We start from the raw sequence: 16,213 nt of genomic DNA, 5'->3' as shown, positions 1-16,213 counted from the left end.
TCTGATGGATGGATGGATGGATGGATGGATGGATTTTGCTAAAGGAGGTAATTATCCCTATTTGTAGAGCATTTTTTTACTTTCACCAGTTTCATCATTGGTACAATACACTCATTTGTGCAACGTGCACGTATGTTACAGTTAAACTTGGTAAGCTTTTCTTTCTCCAGGAATTGACTCAGTGGATGTGTTTGACGGCAGTGGATTGAACTTGTTAATGATTGATCTGACAGAATATGTTCTTGTATGCATGAATGAGACCATTAATTTTCACTGTTTCCCCTTGTAATTAATTGTAAAGATTGAGAACTTTGACATGGTGAAGGAGTATTTCCCGGGGCTCAGAATATTTTTAGAAAAGGGACACCTTAAACCTCCTGCTTAAACGGAACATTTCCGTTTTTGACATTGTCCCAAATGGCTCACTTAATGTGTACTTGTGGTCTTACGATGGTTGTCAAATGTACCATTTGTTCTAACAGGCTATGTGGCATTACGTCACCAAAGTATGGGCCAGGAGGAGGACAAGCAAGGTCTTAGGACGCCATGCTTCATGGGCTCCTAAGGCAGAGTTTATAGAGTGCAACAGTGCTTGCCCACTTTTTGAGCGGGATTGGTTCCGGAAGTATTTTTTCCATTCATTTCTCCCATGGGGATTTCAAAAAAAGGGAGAGGGTGCTTCATGGGAGTGGACAGAGCTAAAGAGATCTTTTGACTCTCTGATTGGAGGAATTTTCTGTACAGCTTTCAGGATTATTAGTTCTGTTTCGTTTTTTAGATCTGCCTCGCGTCTTGCGGTCTCCAGCTCCACCATGACAAGGGGACAAGCCACCGAGTCCGCCACTTCACCTCGCCTCGTCGACCAGTCGGCTCCACTGGGCTTCCTCGTCCCTCCGGCTTCGCCGTGGTCAGTCATCGTTCTACCTGCGCCATGGACTTCTGGGCCTTCAGCTGCGCTTCGTCCCTCCACCCCTTCGGCTCCGTCAGACTCCGCCTTCCCTCCGACTCCACCTTGGTCCTCAGTCCCACCAGCTTCGCCTCAGTCCTCTGGCTCCACTTCGGACGTTCGACGCTGCGGCTCCTCATTGGTCTCCACATTCATAAGTGTTGTGTGGTCTCATTGGCTCTTTGGCTCCGTCTGGGTCTCCACTTCCATCAGCTCCATCTCAGTCTGTCATCCCTAATGGCTCCTCCCTCCTTCGACTCCCGTGGGCCTTCGTCCTGCTCCCTCCCTCCCTCCTTAGTTGGACTCTTATTACGCTGCCAGGACATGCCTTTCCGGCAGGAGGGATATGAGGAGGGAAGGGGGATATGTCAAGATTATGTTCTAAACTGTTAAGTTTTCTTGGTGTTTAATTTTCATTCTGTTTCTTGTTCTGTTAGCTACTTAGTTCCCTTAGTTGCTGATTACGTTCACCTGTTGTTCATTCAGTTACCTCATTACTCCCTGTGCATTTAAGCCCTTAGTTTCCTCTGTTCATTGTGCCTTGTTATTTATGTTATAGTGGCTGTAAGTTTCTTGCGTGTTCCTTTTGGATTTTGTTTATTAAAGACAGTTTTGAATTCTCCATTGCTGTGCGCTTTATAACAGACACTCAGCGTGACAACAGCATCATGGGTAATGTAGTTTTTGTCCACAAATTCTACTGTTAAACATGATTATTTAAAAATAAGCTAAAATAATCCGGGCTGAAGTCTTCAACAGAAGCAAATACCTTTGATTAAAAACCTACGTAGCTCACAGTAGCTCTGTCTTTAACACTTTATAAGTTGCACTCTATCCCACAAACTGGACTCGATATGCTTCAGGGAATTGCCGTAGCCACTGTAACCTGCCTAGACATTGACATGTTTATGCTCTCGTTAGATCCAGACAGTTTATTTTGAACTTGTGCTGGAGGGTTTCATGTGTAATGTAAATGTTATCCGTTGCGCTCTGCTAACGTTCTTCTCTCTGCAGGCGTCACTCAGTGCTGCTTATCCTGGATCTTTGAGGGCTGGATAATATTTGTTACTGATTCATGGAGTATGTGGCTTTATGCATGAGCAAGACTTTTCTTTTTTATTCTTTGCAAATTTAAAAACAAAACATTATTATTTGCTTTAAAGGTTCATGCATACTCACTCTATTTAAATTCAACTTCTGTTTTCCCTTGTTTAAGTCCCAAGGGTCACTACATTGTCAGGAGAGGGGCTCATATATATATTCGAATATGTGTGTGTGTTTTTTTTATAAGATTTGTTTCACTTATGTAATGCATTGTACCAATTAAAGGGATTAGCCTAATGTGTTGAAATTATTAATCATAAATTACTGCGACCTCCAGTCCTTCAACCTATTTTGTATTGTTTCAGTATTGGCCAATTAAAGTTACTTTTTGGTAGGTTTGACTGGAATTTTGTAATATTGAACATTTAGATATGATTTTACTGATTGGACACATTATATATACGCATATGTCCTCTGTTTAGGTGTTATGAGGGGCCATCAAACCCTTATTTGCACCTTGAATGTTTAGTCATCACTGTTTTATTGATTGATGCTGAATGTACTTGAAATCAAGTCAGGGTTTGACCTCTATTGGTTGATTCAAACCTCAGCAACAAGAAGGATCAGTTCAGTAAAGTACAAGGCTAATGTATCACCTCTGGAGTGTTTGTGGTACCAGGTTAGATTGCAGATAAAAGGGTCTGTACAAGATGCACAGCAGGGCTTTTGTTGTGGTGTGAAACAGATGACACAGGTCTCCTCAGACCGGTTTAGTGTTAGTTACAGCAGCCATCACCTGGAATTAATAGGTATTCTCGGCCACATTTACGTTGTCTGGGTTGGATCCTCTCAGGAGTGCGGTTTCGATTCGACATGTGGGAGGGATATTCACCTCACTGAGCTGTAAAAGGACAGTCGAACTGTGCTTTGAGGCGAAATTCCTGTTGAATATCTATTATGAGCCACAAGGGAAGATTAATATCTTTTCACCATCAAACTAGCTTCTCTTTCAGGCTCCTTTTGTAATGAAGAAACATACACCTCATGCCTGAATGAGCATTCGCTGGGCGGTGCGTGAAGGCGTAGCACAACCTGCTTTGTTCATCAGAATCCGATCAAGAACTGATTCAGACGAAACAGTGTCCACTTACTTGCCGTTTCTATGAAATACTGCCATTGTGTACAGTTCAGTTCAGTTTGTTTGGATGGAACATTCCGTAATGGAACCGTGATATTATCAGAAATCATGTTTATACCGTATTAGTCCTGAGCAGTGTTGGGTGTAATTATTTAAGCAGGCTAATCAAATTACATTAACTTAATTACTTTTCCCTTGAAAAAGTAAAGTAAGCGATACTTAAAAAAAAAAACTGTAATTCAAGTAGGCCTACTTCTGATGTAACTGCAAATGTTAAAATGTATGTTTTTAACATAACCTTCTCCCTTTACACAGTTTGGCTAGTTCAAGAATAATTTATGCAACTGTATATTGTTTATTTGAAAGGAAAAAAAAAGTGCAGTTTCGTGTCTTGTATTGTTCAACTAGAGGTTCATATGGGATTTAGAAAGTAATCAATAATTTTGAGTTAGTTCGGTAATCTAATTAATAACTTTTGTAGAGTAACTTACCAACACTGGTCATGAGATGGACAAATAATGGTTGATGTAATTTTATAATGAAATAAATGAAGTATTGAATAACTGAGTATCTACTCAGACCTGAAGAAATCTAAATTAATACCATACATTAGAGGTATGCAATATTGACAAAAATATATCTCGATATTTTCAAAGTTTTAAAGATAGATGATATTTTACTGATTGTGTTTTTGTACTGGTCCCATGGCTGGTTTAGGCCTGTTGTTGACAGCAGACTCACGAAGATATTCATATTTTTCATATTCTATGCTGTGAGACAGCAGTGACAGAAATTAACATTTTTAATAAGGGGCAACATTTGCCACCTTTAATTGATTTCCAGGGACATTTTCACCTATATATGGAATGTTTTTCTAAACTTATTTAGAGGTATGCATAATCTTTTATGTCAAATTCTTACATTCAAATTAAATTCTATTAGAATAATAATACAGTATGGCTACCACTCTTATCAGTCAACTTAAATCATTAAATCAAAATCCATCTTTGCAGTGCAGAGGTGACACAGAAGCGGCAATCATTAAAACAATTATATCATCATCATAGACAATACATATCGCACACCCCTAAGCACATAAAGAATGAACTTACAATTGAACTGACATTTACCAACTTTCTTCTCCTTCTCTCCTCATTTCGCGTGCAAGAGACGAGACAGACGTAATGCTCCCGCGAATATGACGCGAATAGTCACGTGAACAAGCAAATCCACAAAGATGTAATATCAATGTGTAAATAATATGTATGCTAATTAGATAGTTTTAATTGGGAAAGCATTTAGATACGTCTAAGTCAAAGTGTCATCTAAAATGTAAGACCTTTCATAAGTAAAAATAAGACTTTTTATGGCCTTAAATTTTACAAATCTTATTTAAGACTTTTTAAGGATCCGCGGGAACCCTGATAAATGAAATATAATTAAATGAATGAGACATTAATGTAGCCTACTATCCAAATAAATGCTTATTTTATTTCCCAAATTAAAATATTTTAACCTCACAGACCACTAGAGAGAGCTATAGAGAAGGATATCAAGTATTGCTCTGTATGGAAGCATACTAGGCTACTTTGCTGTATGTTGTGCTCATGATTTTTTTTTTTTTTTGCATGTATAAAATACCGATGACCAAATATATCTGCTAAAATAAATGCTGAACTTAGAACCGCATACTACTTTTACCACATCTTTCAATGGCGTAACTTGTAGTATGCTAGTATGCAACTCCAAATTCAGCAAAAGTATCCAACAGAGCTTATTGCCTGGGATACTGTATCCCACAATGCAATGTCTTTCCTTTTACAGTTAATACATTTACATCATTTTTGACTCAATATTTGATCTGACTTCACAAAATTAGATAAAAAAGCTAAATGTGAAGTGATGAGGTCACGTGATAGGTGAAAATGAGCTTGTATGGCTAAATCTGTCACATTTACATGATGGACACAAGTGCTAATAATTATTAATGTGCATTCTCTTTAAAAAAAATAAACAAACGTAGCACACAACTGTTTGAATTGTTTATTGTATTGTTGTAGATGGCACTTGTTTTTTTTGTTTTTTTTTACAATAGTAGACAGAATACAATTGTATTAAATAATCATGTTATTTTTTTAAACATAATATCTATTAAATATTATATATATATAATTTATATAATGTATATAATACAAATGTGAATATGTATACATATTTAACACACATAATTGTACTAATAGTTTAGTTTTATTATATATATATATATATATATATATATATGTAATCGTAGCAGCACTTCATATGTAACTTAAAGTAACAGATTAAAACATTTGTGTTAATAAATCCTTATATTTAATACACCAACATTTATTATTCCTGAAATTCTCATTTAGATACAGGATAATTTGATGTGTGCTCAAAATAAAAGTGCCATCTATAATAAACATTTCATGACATGCTTTTGCAAGTCCCTGAATTCTTCTTGTGGCAGCAGATATCTCCGGATGATGTCTTGTACTCCGTCCTCAGTGGCTGTGTCATAGTCTTCTCTGTTTTTGAAGGGAAGGTGACCGGCGAGCTCACACAGGGCCACATTGAAGGCAGACTCTTCTTTGGCCCCGAAACAAGACAACCGGGGCCATACGATAACCCTCACCCCGATTCGTGATGGAGACTGTTCATGCTCCCTCTGTGGAGGACAACCTCGGGTGATGAAGAGGTTGTGTGCGATGTTCCTGTCAACCAAAATATCAGTGAGATTGCATACTGCATTGACTGTCAAATCCAGGTTTGGACCCTGGGTGTAGAACAGAAAGCCTGCTGGGAAGTCCAGGAGCCTATACAAGTGTATTTTAGGCAGGATCAGTTCTGCTGGAGAGCTCTCAATCCTCAGTTGGTGCTTTAGGTAGTAGCCATGGAGATGGAGATGGTTAACTGAGGCAAACCCACCCAGGCTGTTAAAGCCAACCCTGAATCCTGGATCAGCGCTCAACAGAACCGTTTCTATCCCCATCTGGACCGCCAGAGGGGTCAGTATCTGTGGGTGACACCGGTCCGGTTCAGGAACGAGCAGACAGTGACCGAATTCCAGCGGACTCACGTTTATTATCACTTTGCACTTCCGTTTTGAACCATTTTGATGCCATTTCTCTTCACACTGTAATTCAAAGAGCAGCTCTTTGAGGTTGATTTTGTTGAAATTGAACTGCTTTGGGTCAAAATCCTGCCGGACGCTCAGGATCTCCTGAGGTTTTCGTCTCTCGATGCCTCTCATGATGTTCAGCTGAGCGATGTATCCACTGGGACCGGGGAGGATCCGCGTCTCCAGATCGTCCAGCTGGTACCGAAACAACCCGGTGTTCATCCTCTCAGTCCACCCGGACCGCAGCGCGACGTCAAATCTGGACCGGTTCGGATTTCCGGAACAAACATCATTTATAAAGTCATTGTTAGTGTAGGTGAAAATAGCACAATCATCCATAGTTACATTTCACTTGTAAACAACTGTTTCCCTATTCAACTAACGCCAAAATGTGCAGCATGAATGAAGGACTACAAGTAGTGCACGTATTGAACGTCTCTGATTGGTCACGAAGAGTCATATGACACAATTGAGAACTATGGAAAGAGAGAGGGCTCGTGCCGCTTGTTTTAACGCGATTTGTAGTTCATTTACACTACTGTTCAAACGTTTTTGGTTCAGTATTTTGAATAACATGAATACTTTTACTGAGAAAAGAGGCATTCAATTGATCGAGTAAAGACAAGATTCATATTTCAAATGAACAGAAAGTCCAAAAGAACATTTGCACTTTCTGTTCATCAGAGAATCCTGTTTTCAACATTATTAATAAATAAATGTTTTTTTTGAGCAGCAAATCATCATATTAGAATGATTTATGAAGGATCATGTGACACTGAAGTCTGAAAATTCACCTTTGCCATCAGGGGAATAAATTATATTGTAAAATAAATGAAAATAGAAAACAGTTCTTTTAAATTGTAATAATATTTCACAATATGACAATTTTTACTGTATTTTTGATCATATAAATGCAGCTTTGGTGGTGAACATAGGGGACTTCTTTCAAAAATATTAAAAACATTTTACTGATCCCAAACTTTTGAACAGCAGTGTATGAAAATTATAATTTAGTTAAATATGCACATATTTATGCACACATCAAAAGTGACCCCACTGAAAATGTCAAGTTTGTTTTGTTTGTTTTATAATCAGAAAATCAGTTAAAATGTTTATTCAACAAAATATATATATAAAAAAATGTTTATGTTAATTAATGTTTTGTCCCTTTTAGGGAAAATATATTTTTTAGAAACCCCTCTCAATTACCAGCAATATCACTTTATCAACTTTAAAAATCAAGGATTTTTACCTATTATGAAACATGAAATATTAGGTGTAATATACTGTACAAGAAAACTGCCACTAGAAATGGCCTTTGAAATATTCAAACCAATTCCAAAGAGGAAATGGCGATAAATTAAAATTAAATCTTTAGAAATGACAATTTTTATTGAGTTATTTTTTGAATGTTTGGTAGTTGCAAAACAGTGTGAAAAAGTCAACATTGTTAAACCCAAACAAATCTACTTAATCTGTGAGGAAACAAAAGCAAGAATAAAAACAAGAACACCACACCTCAAACAAAAGTAGTGTTTATATAAAATTTCACAATTCACATTCAACAATTAAGACTTGAATACACATGGTGAGGCGGTCAAAGCATAAATAACACATGATTAATATTTTCAGTGTGTTCTCCACACATTTAAGTAGAATAATCGTATAATATCTTGGAATGTGCATGTAAAATAAATTGAGTGCATTTAATGGAATGGAAGTGAACAAACTCAATATTTGGTCTATTTAGGCAGTATGAAATGTGTGCTATGTTTTTATCCATTATGGATAAAAGGCTCCAAACCTCCAGGCTGGGAAATGAACCCCATTAGATGGCATTACATGGAATTACCATTAACTCCTCCCTCATTGTTTCGGATGAGGCCGTACTCCAAAGCCAGATCCAAGCAGCGCTGGGCGGCTTTCCGAACGGAGTCCTGGTTGGGATTGTCTCCTTTAGCCAGGACAGACAGGATCTCCAGCGCCTCACTCTCAATCAGTTTCTCTGCCAGACTTTTGTCGGCCTGCATGATGTTCATTATGATGACCACTCCACGATGCCGCAGGTCCTGGTTTTCGCTGAGCAACAGAGCCTGGAAGATCTCCAGCCAGTGGCTCGTCTAGAGAAAAGGAGGAGAAAAAGTGGGCGGAGAATGAGATGAAGAATGCGAGAATTCTTAAAGTCCACCTATTATGCTTTTTCGAATATTACCTTTTATGTAGTGTGTAATATAGCTGTTTGTAAATGTAAAAGCTCTGTAAAGTTTCAAACATCAAAGTGCACGATAAATGGAGTTATGAAATTCAGATATGGTAATGGCCATTTCATTTCCGACATGCGCTGTAAGCAGTAGACCAATCACAACAGACTGGGCCATCTGACCAATCAGAGCAGAGTAGACTCTGAGAGAGGAGGGATTTAAAAAGACCGAATCCTTTACCAAACCGTTTCAGACACTGTGAGAAATGAAGTAATGTGCAATGTATATTATGAGAAAATTCTAATGTTTTTTGACCTTGAATGCATGTAAACCTGTTGCAGAAGAACAAAATTAGGAACCTTTAAAATAGCATAATAGAGGCGCACTTTAATCAAAGTGTTACTCACCGTGTCAGGAATACGTGTACACAGTTCAGGCATTTCCCCTGTCAGCACAGCCAGTGTGCCTGACGCAGCCTTCCTCAGTCGCTCATCATCTTCACCACTGTAGAGCACCAGCAACTTCAGACGGTCACTGTCTGTAACCAGGTAACTCTTCTGCACCTGACGCATCAAACAAAACCATAAAAATCAGTCTTTTCCAGAAGGATTTAGCTCAAAATCAGGTCCAAAAACTGAATGCTGTCATGTGACGTACCTCAGCGCTTAAGGCCAGATTGCACATACACTCTGTGGCAGCAGCTCGGACCATCTCGTGCTCCTCAAACATGAAGCCCTCAACTTTAGGCACAGCTTTCTCCTTAATGATCTTCTGCCTGTGGGGTTGAAATGTGGTTTGACTGGGGGTTGTTCTGCTATTCAGAGGCTTAAAGTCACCACCATGAAATCAAAATGGACAATTCTTGTTGTTTTTTTTAATGGAATATTGCAATGTTTATTATAAATAATCGATCTGTGCAGATTATATATTTTTAGTCAAACTAACTCTCTCTTGCATCTCTTCTCTTCTCTGATGATGTGTTTACTGGTGTGAGGGCGGGACAACCTGTCACTTACATGAGACTGACCAATAGCAAACCACAACCATCCACTCAATTCCTGATGGACAAAACCAAGTCTCGCCCAACATTTTTTTCTTGTTCGAGAAGCTATACGTCACAATTTAGCTGTTGGCAGCTGACCTGAGTCTCTCACTGAAGCCAGCCAGGTTGGTGAGGGCCATCAGAGCCTCAAAGTTCTGCAGCATCGTGCAGTCAAGCGCCAAAAGACTGACCAGGGGTCTCACCACCTCATAGACCTGCACAAACACATACATCATCATATAATTCCTGATTGAAATCAGTGAGAAAGGTTCACCAGTTTGCTGACGCACCCTCTCGCCCGGAAATGCGATCTCAGGGTTGGATGTGATGGTGATCTTTGCTAGAGCTTGTGCTGCTTTGATCTTTCCCCGATCTGTGCTCTCAGAAACCAGCGGTAGTAAGGCCTGCATCAAGCAAACGAGAAAACTGTCATATTCTACCACTCAAAAGTTTAAGGTCTTGGGTGGAAGTGAAGCTTAACAGGCATGATGAGAGAATATACGTACTTTTCCTCCTCCTTGTGCCACAACTAAACCTCTGTCCTCATGTCTCTCCACCAGAGCCAAAATCACCCTGTCAGGAAGAGAAAGGGAGTCGCTCATTTCATCTGATAAAAGGGCCATTTTCTTGGATGGAATCAACCATTTTGCACACTAAAATCCATTTTCAAACAATCTCCTCTGATGGAGCAAATTGATCCAAGGCTTAATCTGAATTTGGGACAGTAGTTGTGCCAGCAGTGGGAAAGGGCCAAAGCTGAAGTGCAAATAAAGTACTTTTACAGTAGCAGCCTTTGAATTCAGCCAGAATTTTTCAAATTGATTGAGCTTCATAGTGAACAGACCTGGCGATGCACTCTCTGCAGGCCTCCGAGAGAGCGGGACTCTCGTGTTTCACCATACAAACCAACGCTGACACCACTCCAGCCTCCAAGAGCTTCATCACCCTCTTCTCTACAAACGATTGGGCATCCTACACAAGAACACGAGTAAAAATGTGGTCATTTATTCTCCCTCATGACGTTTCAAACCTGTTCGACTTTCTTTCTTCCAAAACAACAGGAAAGAGATGAGCAAATAATGACTTCTGGACTATTTTCGCAAATTAATATGTTGCAATGACTACATTTATGGTGCTTTTGTGGAGCTTGACAGGCCCTGGTCAATTAATACTTTTGTTGTACGGAGAGCAGCATGAACACTCTGCTAAACATCTTTTGTGTTCGCAAAAAAAAAAAATATATATAGTGATATGGTTTTGAAATGACAAATGGATACAGATTACATAAATAATGATAGTATGTTCATTTTTGGTGGATGTATCCATCCTCGGGTGTTTATGTGTTACCTTCGGATGCTCCTCAGGTACATGCTGTTTAGCATATTTAGCAAGTTCCACCATCTGAGGGTCTGGTTTCTCAACATCATAGCTGTTGGTGCAGTTAACCAGTGTGGATCCGACGGCAAATAACACTGTTTTGTCCTCAGACTGCAAAGAAAATGAGAACATGAGGGAGTTGCTGTAGCTGTCAAGGATTAGTATAATGGGGGATGTGTATCTCCAAAACAGCAGGAAGGGCGGTACCTTAGCCAGCTCAAACATGGCCTGAAGGGCTTTCTTATCCTCCACCAGGTCCTCTTTCACATCGGCGTCCAGCGTGAGGTAGGCCAGACCCTCGATGGCCCAGCGCCGGGAGGTTGGAGGAAGAGCTTCGTTGCAGAGCCACCTGGAGGAGAAAGACAGCTGAAGGCCACCTGCACATAACACCTTAGCAATTATAGATCAACCTTTTTAAAGAGGTTAATTTACACATGCACTCCCATGCAAAAATTGCTTTTGCTGCAGCTGGAAAACTAAAGCATCTACACTGGTTTCATGCTAATGGTTCACGCAGCTCAACAGATTCTGATTAGTCTTTGATTAGTAAAAATATGACAGACTTCCTTCTTAAAATATAAAGGCAACAATATATGTTAATGTGTGAAAAATGTGTAATGTTTCATGTCTATAAGACATTATACTATTATAAAAGACTTGATTTATGTAGATGTATAGATTCTAATATTACATAATTTTATTTTTTTGAATTGTATTTTATATTATCAATGCAATAATGTAATATAAAATAAAGATTTAAAATAATAAATCAAATAATTAAATTAAAATAATAAATTAAAAAGCAAAATGAATAGAATAAAATAATTTATTAAATAAATATCTAAACAATAAAAAGTAATACGTTAATAAATTAAAAATATTTACTGAATAACAATTAATAATACATTAATAAACACATATTATAATTAGTGATGGGCAACCAAAATAAAAGTTTGTGTTTATATAATATATGTATGTGTACTGTGTATAATTATTTTGTATATATAAATACATACATATGCATGTATACATTTAAGATTTTTATATATATAAAATATAAATATATATATAAAGTATATACATGCAAATATTTCTTAAATATATACATGCATATGTGTGTATTTATATATACAAAATAATTACCGGTACACAAACTTTTATTTTGGATGCGATTAATCGTTGCCCAGCACTAAATATAAATTATTTCATTAAACATATTATTATATAAAGTAAATATGTTACATTGACAGTGCCTAAAAACATTTAGCTAAATCTCCTATTTTTCAGGCCCTGACATCAGTTTGAAAACCCATTCAAACTAGATTTTTTACACACTGAGTGTGGTTGCCTAATATGCATAACTGATTGCTACGATGTAATTAGCAAAGCTCAAAACCTACTTCCTGCACTGCTTGGCGAGTTTAAGTGTTGAGCCTTCTGCAAACTGCTTCATGCTGAAATCGGTGCCTCCAGCAGAGCCAAGTTTGCACAACCCCTAAAAAAACACACATACACAGGGCCACCATACAGCATTCCTCAAACAAACGATAACTCCAAACGCAGATGTCTTTGAGTCTGAACACTCACCACCAGCGCTCGCACACGTATTCGGTCATTTTCGCTTTTCTTGTACAGGTCCTTCAGCAAAGCCACACCATTGGCTGTGATGAATGATGCTCTCTTGGCTTTGCCCGCAGCGTGAATGAGCGCTTCCACTGCCACCTGCTGGTGAGTGATGTTTTCAGATGCACAGAGAGCGATGACGGCCTCCATGATCCCGCTCAGCTCCAGGGTGCAATTTCCCACATCACTGGGGCCCTGCAGCAGAACAGAGACCGTCTGTATCGCTCGAAGTTTCCTCTCCATGTCTGAGCTGCCAAAGTGATGCCTGTAGAAAACGTCAATGGACAGTGAAAAGTAAATTGAAGTATTTTTCTACGTTTCTACCAAGCAATAACAAATACAGTATATAATATAGCATGTCACTTACTGGACATATTCCTCACAGAGCTTGCTGAAGTTTTCCCTCTCTTTATCACTCTTCAGGTCATCATAAAGCTTATTAAGTAGAACGGAGCAGCTCATGGGAGTGTTGTCCGTGAGCGGCAGCCCACCCTCGACTTCAGGAACAGTTCCCGCTACTTCTAGAATCTTTTTTAACCCTGAAAGGAAAAGGAAAACCATGAAATAATCTGTTCAGGTGTCACAGATTGTTTAGCATCAGTGATGTCCACAGGGAAAAACCAGTCCACACTTAATTTCAAATGCGAGCAGATCTTGTGGTCAAACTTACCCTGGTCGATGACCCACAGTGTGAGCGAGTTGTCTGGGTTTTTCAAAGATTTCCGCGGCACCTGTTTGACCAGCAGGTTGATGGCGCTGTCACGGCCGGCTCCAGACACGCTGGATGCAGGGAGCATTTCAATTAGATGACGCAACATTGAACGCAGCTCACGGGACGGTTCTGCAATACATACAAAGCATTTTCAAAATGTATGCGTTTTCAGTTATTTTTTTACACCAGAAATGTCTAATAGTATTAACATAATACCAAGGGGTGTTTTGTATATATTATTAGAGCAATTTCCTACAGTTATGTTTTAGAAGACTGTTTTAAAGGTTTGCAGACTGGAGGAAATATAAAAAATGTGAAGAAAATGATTACATGGCTCTCTGGAATACTTGAATCTGATTGGTCAATCGCAGATTTCTAAATTTTCCCAGGAAATCGATTTCCTGCATAGCTGTGCTAGTTTTTCATATGATTATTTTTCATATCACTATTTCTTCTTGAAAAATACAATAAAAAAACCCTCAATATTTCATATATTTGATCACAATTTCATCAATATTTATTTATGTGTCTATGTTTGCATTTCTTTATTTACTAATTTGAGTAGTCATGTAATAAGTGTGATAATGTACTGTAAGCCAGGCATTTTCATAAAACAAATACAAAGTCAGGGGTCTGATCCACCAATTACATGTTATATTGTGATTACGACCATAAACACTCATTTTAGACTTGACACTGCCATAACCCAGTCTTAAAGAAGTAGAACAGATATTCTCTGCAGGAAATTATTTCTGGTCTTGTCATGGGCTTAAAGTGGGTCGCTGAACTGAGCTCTCAAAGTGAAGGTCGGTCTCACCTGGCAGTATGGCTTCGTCTTTCCCTCTGATCTCTTTCTTCATGCCCTCCGTAAGAGCCTCAAACATGACCTGGAGCAGATGGCATGCTGAAAGAGACACGGTGGAAGCAGCGGAACCCATGACGCCACACAACCTGTCCATGCCGACCTCATTCACAATGGCCACGGTCTACAACCACAACAATTTGCATAAATTGAGAATCTTCAGATACCATACCTATGGGCTTAACTATCAAACTTGATTATAATGGGAAGTTATTCACCCTCGACTGGTGTCCGGTACACAGGCCAACCAGAGTTCTGAGAGCAGAAAGGATCAGTTCCTCCTGTTCGGACTCAAGAAGCTTCTGGAGGAGTTTGACTCCATCATTCCTGAAGATCTGCTCTGCGCCTGCGTCCTCCCGTGAAAGAAACACCAGATTCTGAGCAGCCTGATTAAAAATGCAAAGATAAGCAGAGAGAGAACATCACAAAGACTGCATGTTAAAAGTCATAATACGTTTAATGGTAGTCTTGCCCACCTTATGTCTGTCTGAAATCGGTGCTGAGCTATCCAGAAGGAGTTTGAACATCTGTTGAACTCGTGAGTCTGTGGAGGAGAGCTGTGCTGCCTATGTATAAACACAATATGGCTTCATTTTCAGATCATAAATAGTAGCAGTGATATGTTTCTTTGCAAGCGTCCCTCATAACCTCCCACCTTCTGTTGGATCTGTGCTCCTAACTGTCTAAGCAGATCCTGGAAAGCTTTATTCTTGGGTTCCAGCTGTGCACACGTCTGAGTGTCCATAAACGCCTGATCCAACCGTCCGAGCATCTGCAGAGCCTGCGCTCGACGGAATCGGGCCTTGACGTCACCTGGATCTACGTCCAAAGCTTGAGGAACACAACTCGGTTAGAGTGATGAATGAGACTGCTGATGAAGGTAATAGTCTAAAATAATTGTTACCTTTGGTGGAATCTGCCTCTGCTTTGGTATAGTCCTCAATTTTAAGATAGCATGCTGCTCGGTTGCGGTACAGAACGGCACTCTCGGACTGACAGTCGCTGATCTTCAGGGCTTTGGTGTAGCAGCTGAGAGCTTCTTGCACATCACCAGCTTTAAAATGGCCGTTTCCTTCTTCCCTCAGCGCAGAGGAGTCCTGGGTCATCTAAATATGAATAAAAACACATTACATTTGGAAACAGAATAGAATACAATAGAACAGATTTTTTTTTTTGCCAATTGACTGGGGCAAACTAAATCGTACATACTGAATAGGTAAAATTGTGCAATACAAATGAATTTAAAAATAAATGACAATAAGAGGCAATAAACAAACGCGTTGAATTATGTATAAAGTACTGAATTATGTTAAATGTTTTTGCAAATAATACACATTGCATTGTGTGTGGTGTAATATACAGGCATCATAACATCTGTGTCTAGAGCTGTTACAGTAACTATAGTGAAGTTGCATGGTGACCACTGACCATACATATGCAATCTCACCTTTCTCTGCGTCTTTGTCTTCGTTTTTCAAGTAAAAAAAAAAAACTTCGGGGTTTTTAATACAGTCTACACTGTTTGTTTCTTTTAAAAACGCCGTAAAATATTCCTAGTGGTCCAAAGAGTTGCAGTAGTTCTGTTCACTCTGTTCTCGACTGTTCTGCCTGTACACTTCCTGGTTTTGATGCGCGATGATGACGCTTCCGAATCTTACTGGTCAAACGTCTTGTTACTTCATTAATATTCATGAGCCTCTGGAGCGTTGTAGGATTCGAAGCTCCGCCTCATTTTCTCGTCTTGACCATATAAGTCCAGTAACATCCAACGTTACAGTTCAGTTGCACACTGATGATGAATAGGACAATAAAATTAAACATAGGCATACATTACTGTTTTCTACTCTGCTGAGAGAATATTTTCATTTTCTACATTTCATTTTCTATATCTAATTATCTATCAATATGTGACAATTAATTATTACTTAATTGCTAAAGCTCTCATCTATCTATCTATCTATCTATCTATCTATCTATCTATCTATCTATCTATCTATCTATCTATCTATCTATCTATCTATCTATCTATCTATCTATCTATCTATCTATCTATCTATCTATCTATCTATCTATCTATCTATCTATCTATCTATCTATCTATCTATCTATCTATCTATCTATCTATC

General features: G+C 38.7%; 2 protein-coding genes across 2 annotated transcripts; both read right to left on the bottom strand.

Moving 5' to 3' along the window:
- Positions 1-5,412: 5,412 nt before the first annotated feature.
- gdpgp1 (GDP-D-glucose phosphorylase 1) lies at positions 5,413-7,677 on the bottom strand. The gene has a single exon (XM_082159615.1). It carries the CDS (start codon positions 6,607-6,609, stop codon positions 5,563-5,565), a length of 1,047 nt encoding a protein of 348 aa, XP_082015741.1. The 5' UTR covers positions 6,610-7,677; the 3' UTR covers positions 5,413-5,562.
- A 112-nt stretch (positions 7,678-7,789) lies between these two features.
- On the bottom strand, positions 7,790-15,722 carry unc45a (unc-45 myosin chaperone A). Its single transcript, XM_082159614.1, has 19 exons — positions 15,535-15,722; positions 14,992-15,193; positions 14,743-14,918; positions 14,564-14,653; positions 14,306-14,473; positions 14,043-14,211; positions 13,184-13,354; positions 12,881-13,052; positions 12,478-12,778; positions 12,291-12,385; positions 11,098-11,239; positions 10,861-11,001; positions 10,358-10,485; positions 10,020-10,086; positions 9,804-9,917; positions 9,613-9,728; positions 9,129-9,246; positions 8,879-9,034; positions 7,790-8,390 (listed from the first exon to the last, which is right to left on the bottom strand). Exons 2-19 carry the CDS (start codon positions 15,191-15,193, stop codon positions 8,109-8,111), a joined length of 2,808 nt encoding a protein of 935 aa, XP_082015740.1. The 5' UTR covers positions 15,535-15,722; the 3' UTR covers positions 7,790-8,108.
- Between the last annotated feature and the right edge of the window lie 491 nt (positions 15,723-16,213).

This window comes from Leuciscus leuciscus, assembly GCF_965113295.1.
Source record: "Leuciscus leuciscus genome assembly, chromosome: 25".
Lineage (NCBI taxonomy): Eukaryota > Metazoa > Chordata > Actinopteri > Cypriniformes > Leuciscidae > Leuciscus > Leuciscus leuciscus.
The sequence above is the reverse complement of the archived record's forward strand: the minus strand, read 5'-3'. Positions and strand labels throughout refer to the sequence as shown.

Excerpts from the sequence above, each read along its gene's own strand:
- gdpgp1 (XM_082159615.1), bottom strand. The coding sequence starts at position 6,609 with ATGGATGATTGTGCTATTTTCACCTACACTAACAATGACTTTATAAAT.
- unc45a (XM_082159614.1), bottom strand. The coding sequence starts at position 15,193 with ATGACCCAGGACTCCTCTGCGCTGAGGGAAGAAGGAAACGGCCATTTT. Across the intron at positions 13,053-13,183 it reads ACTGTGGGTCATCGACCAGG|GGTTAAAAAAGATTCTAGAA; the intron begins GTAAGTTTGACC and ends TTTTCCTTTCAG. Across the intron at positions 8,391-8,878 it reads GTACACGTATTCCTGACACG|ACGAGCCACTGGCTGGAGAT; the intron begins GTGAGTAACACT and ends CCTTTTCTCTAG.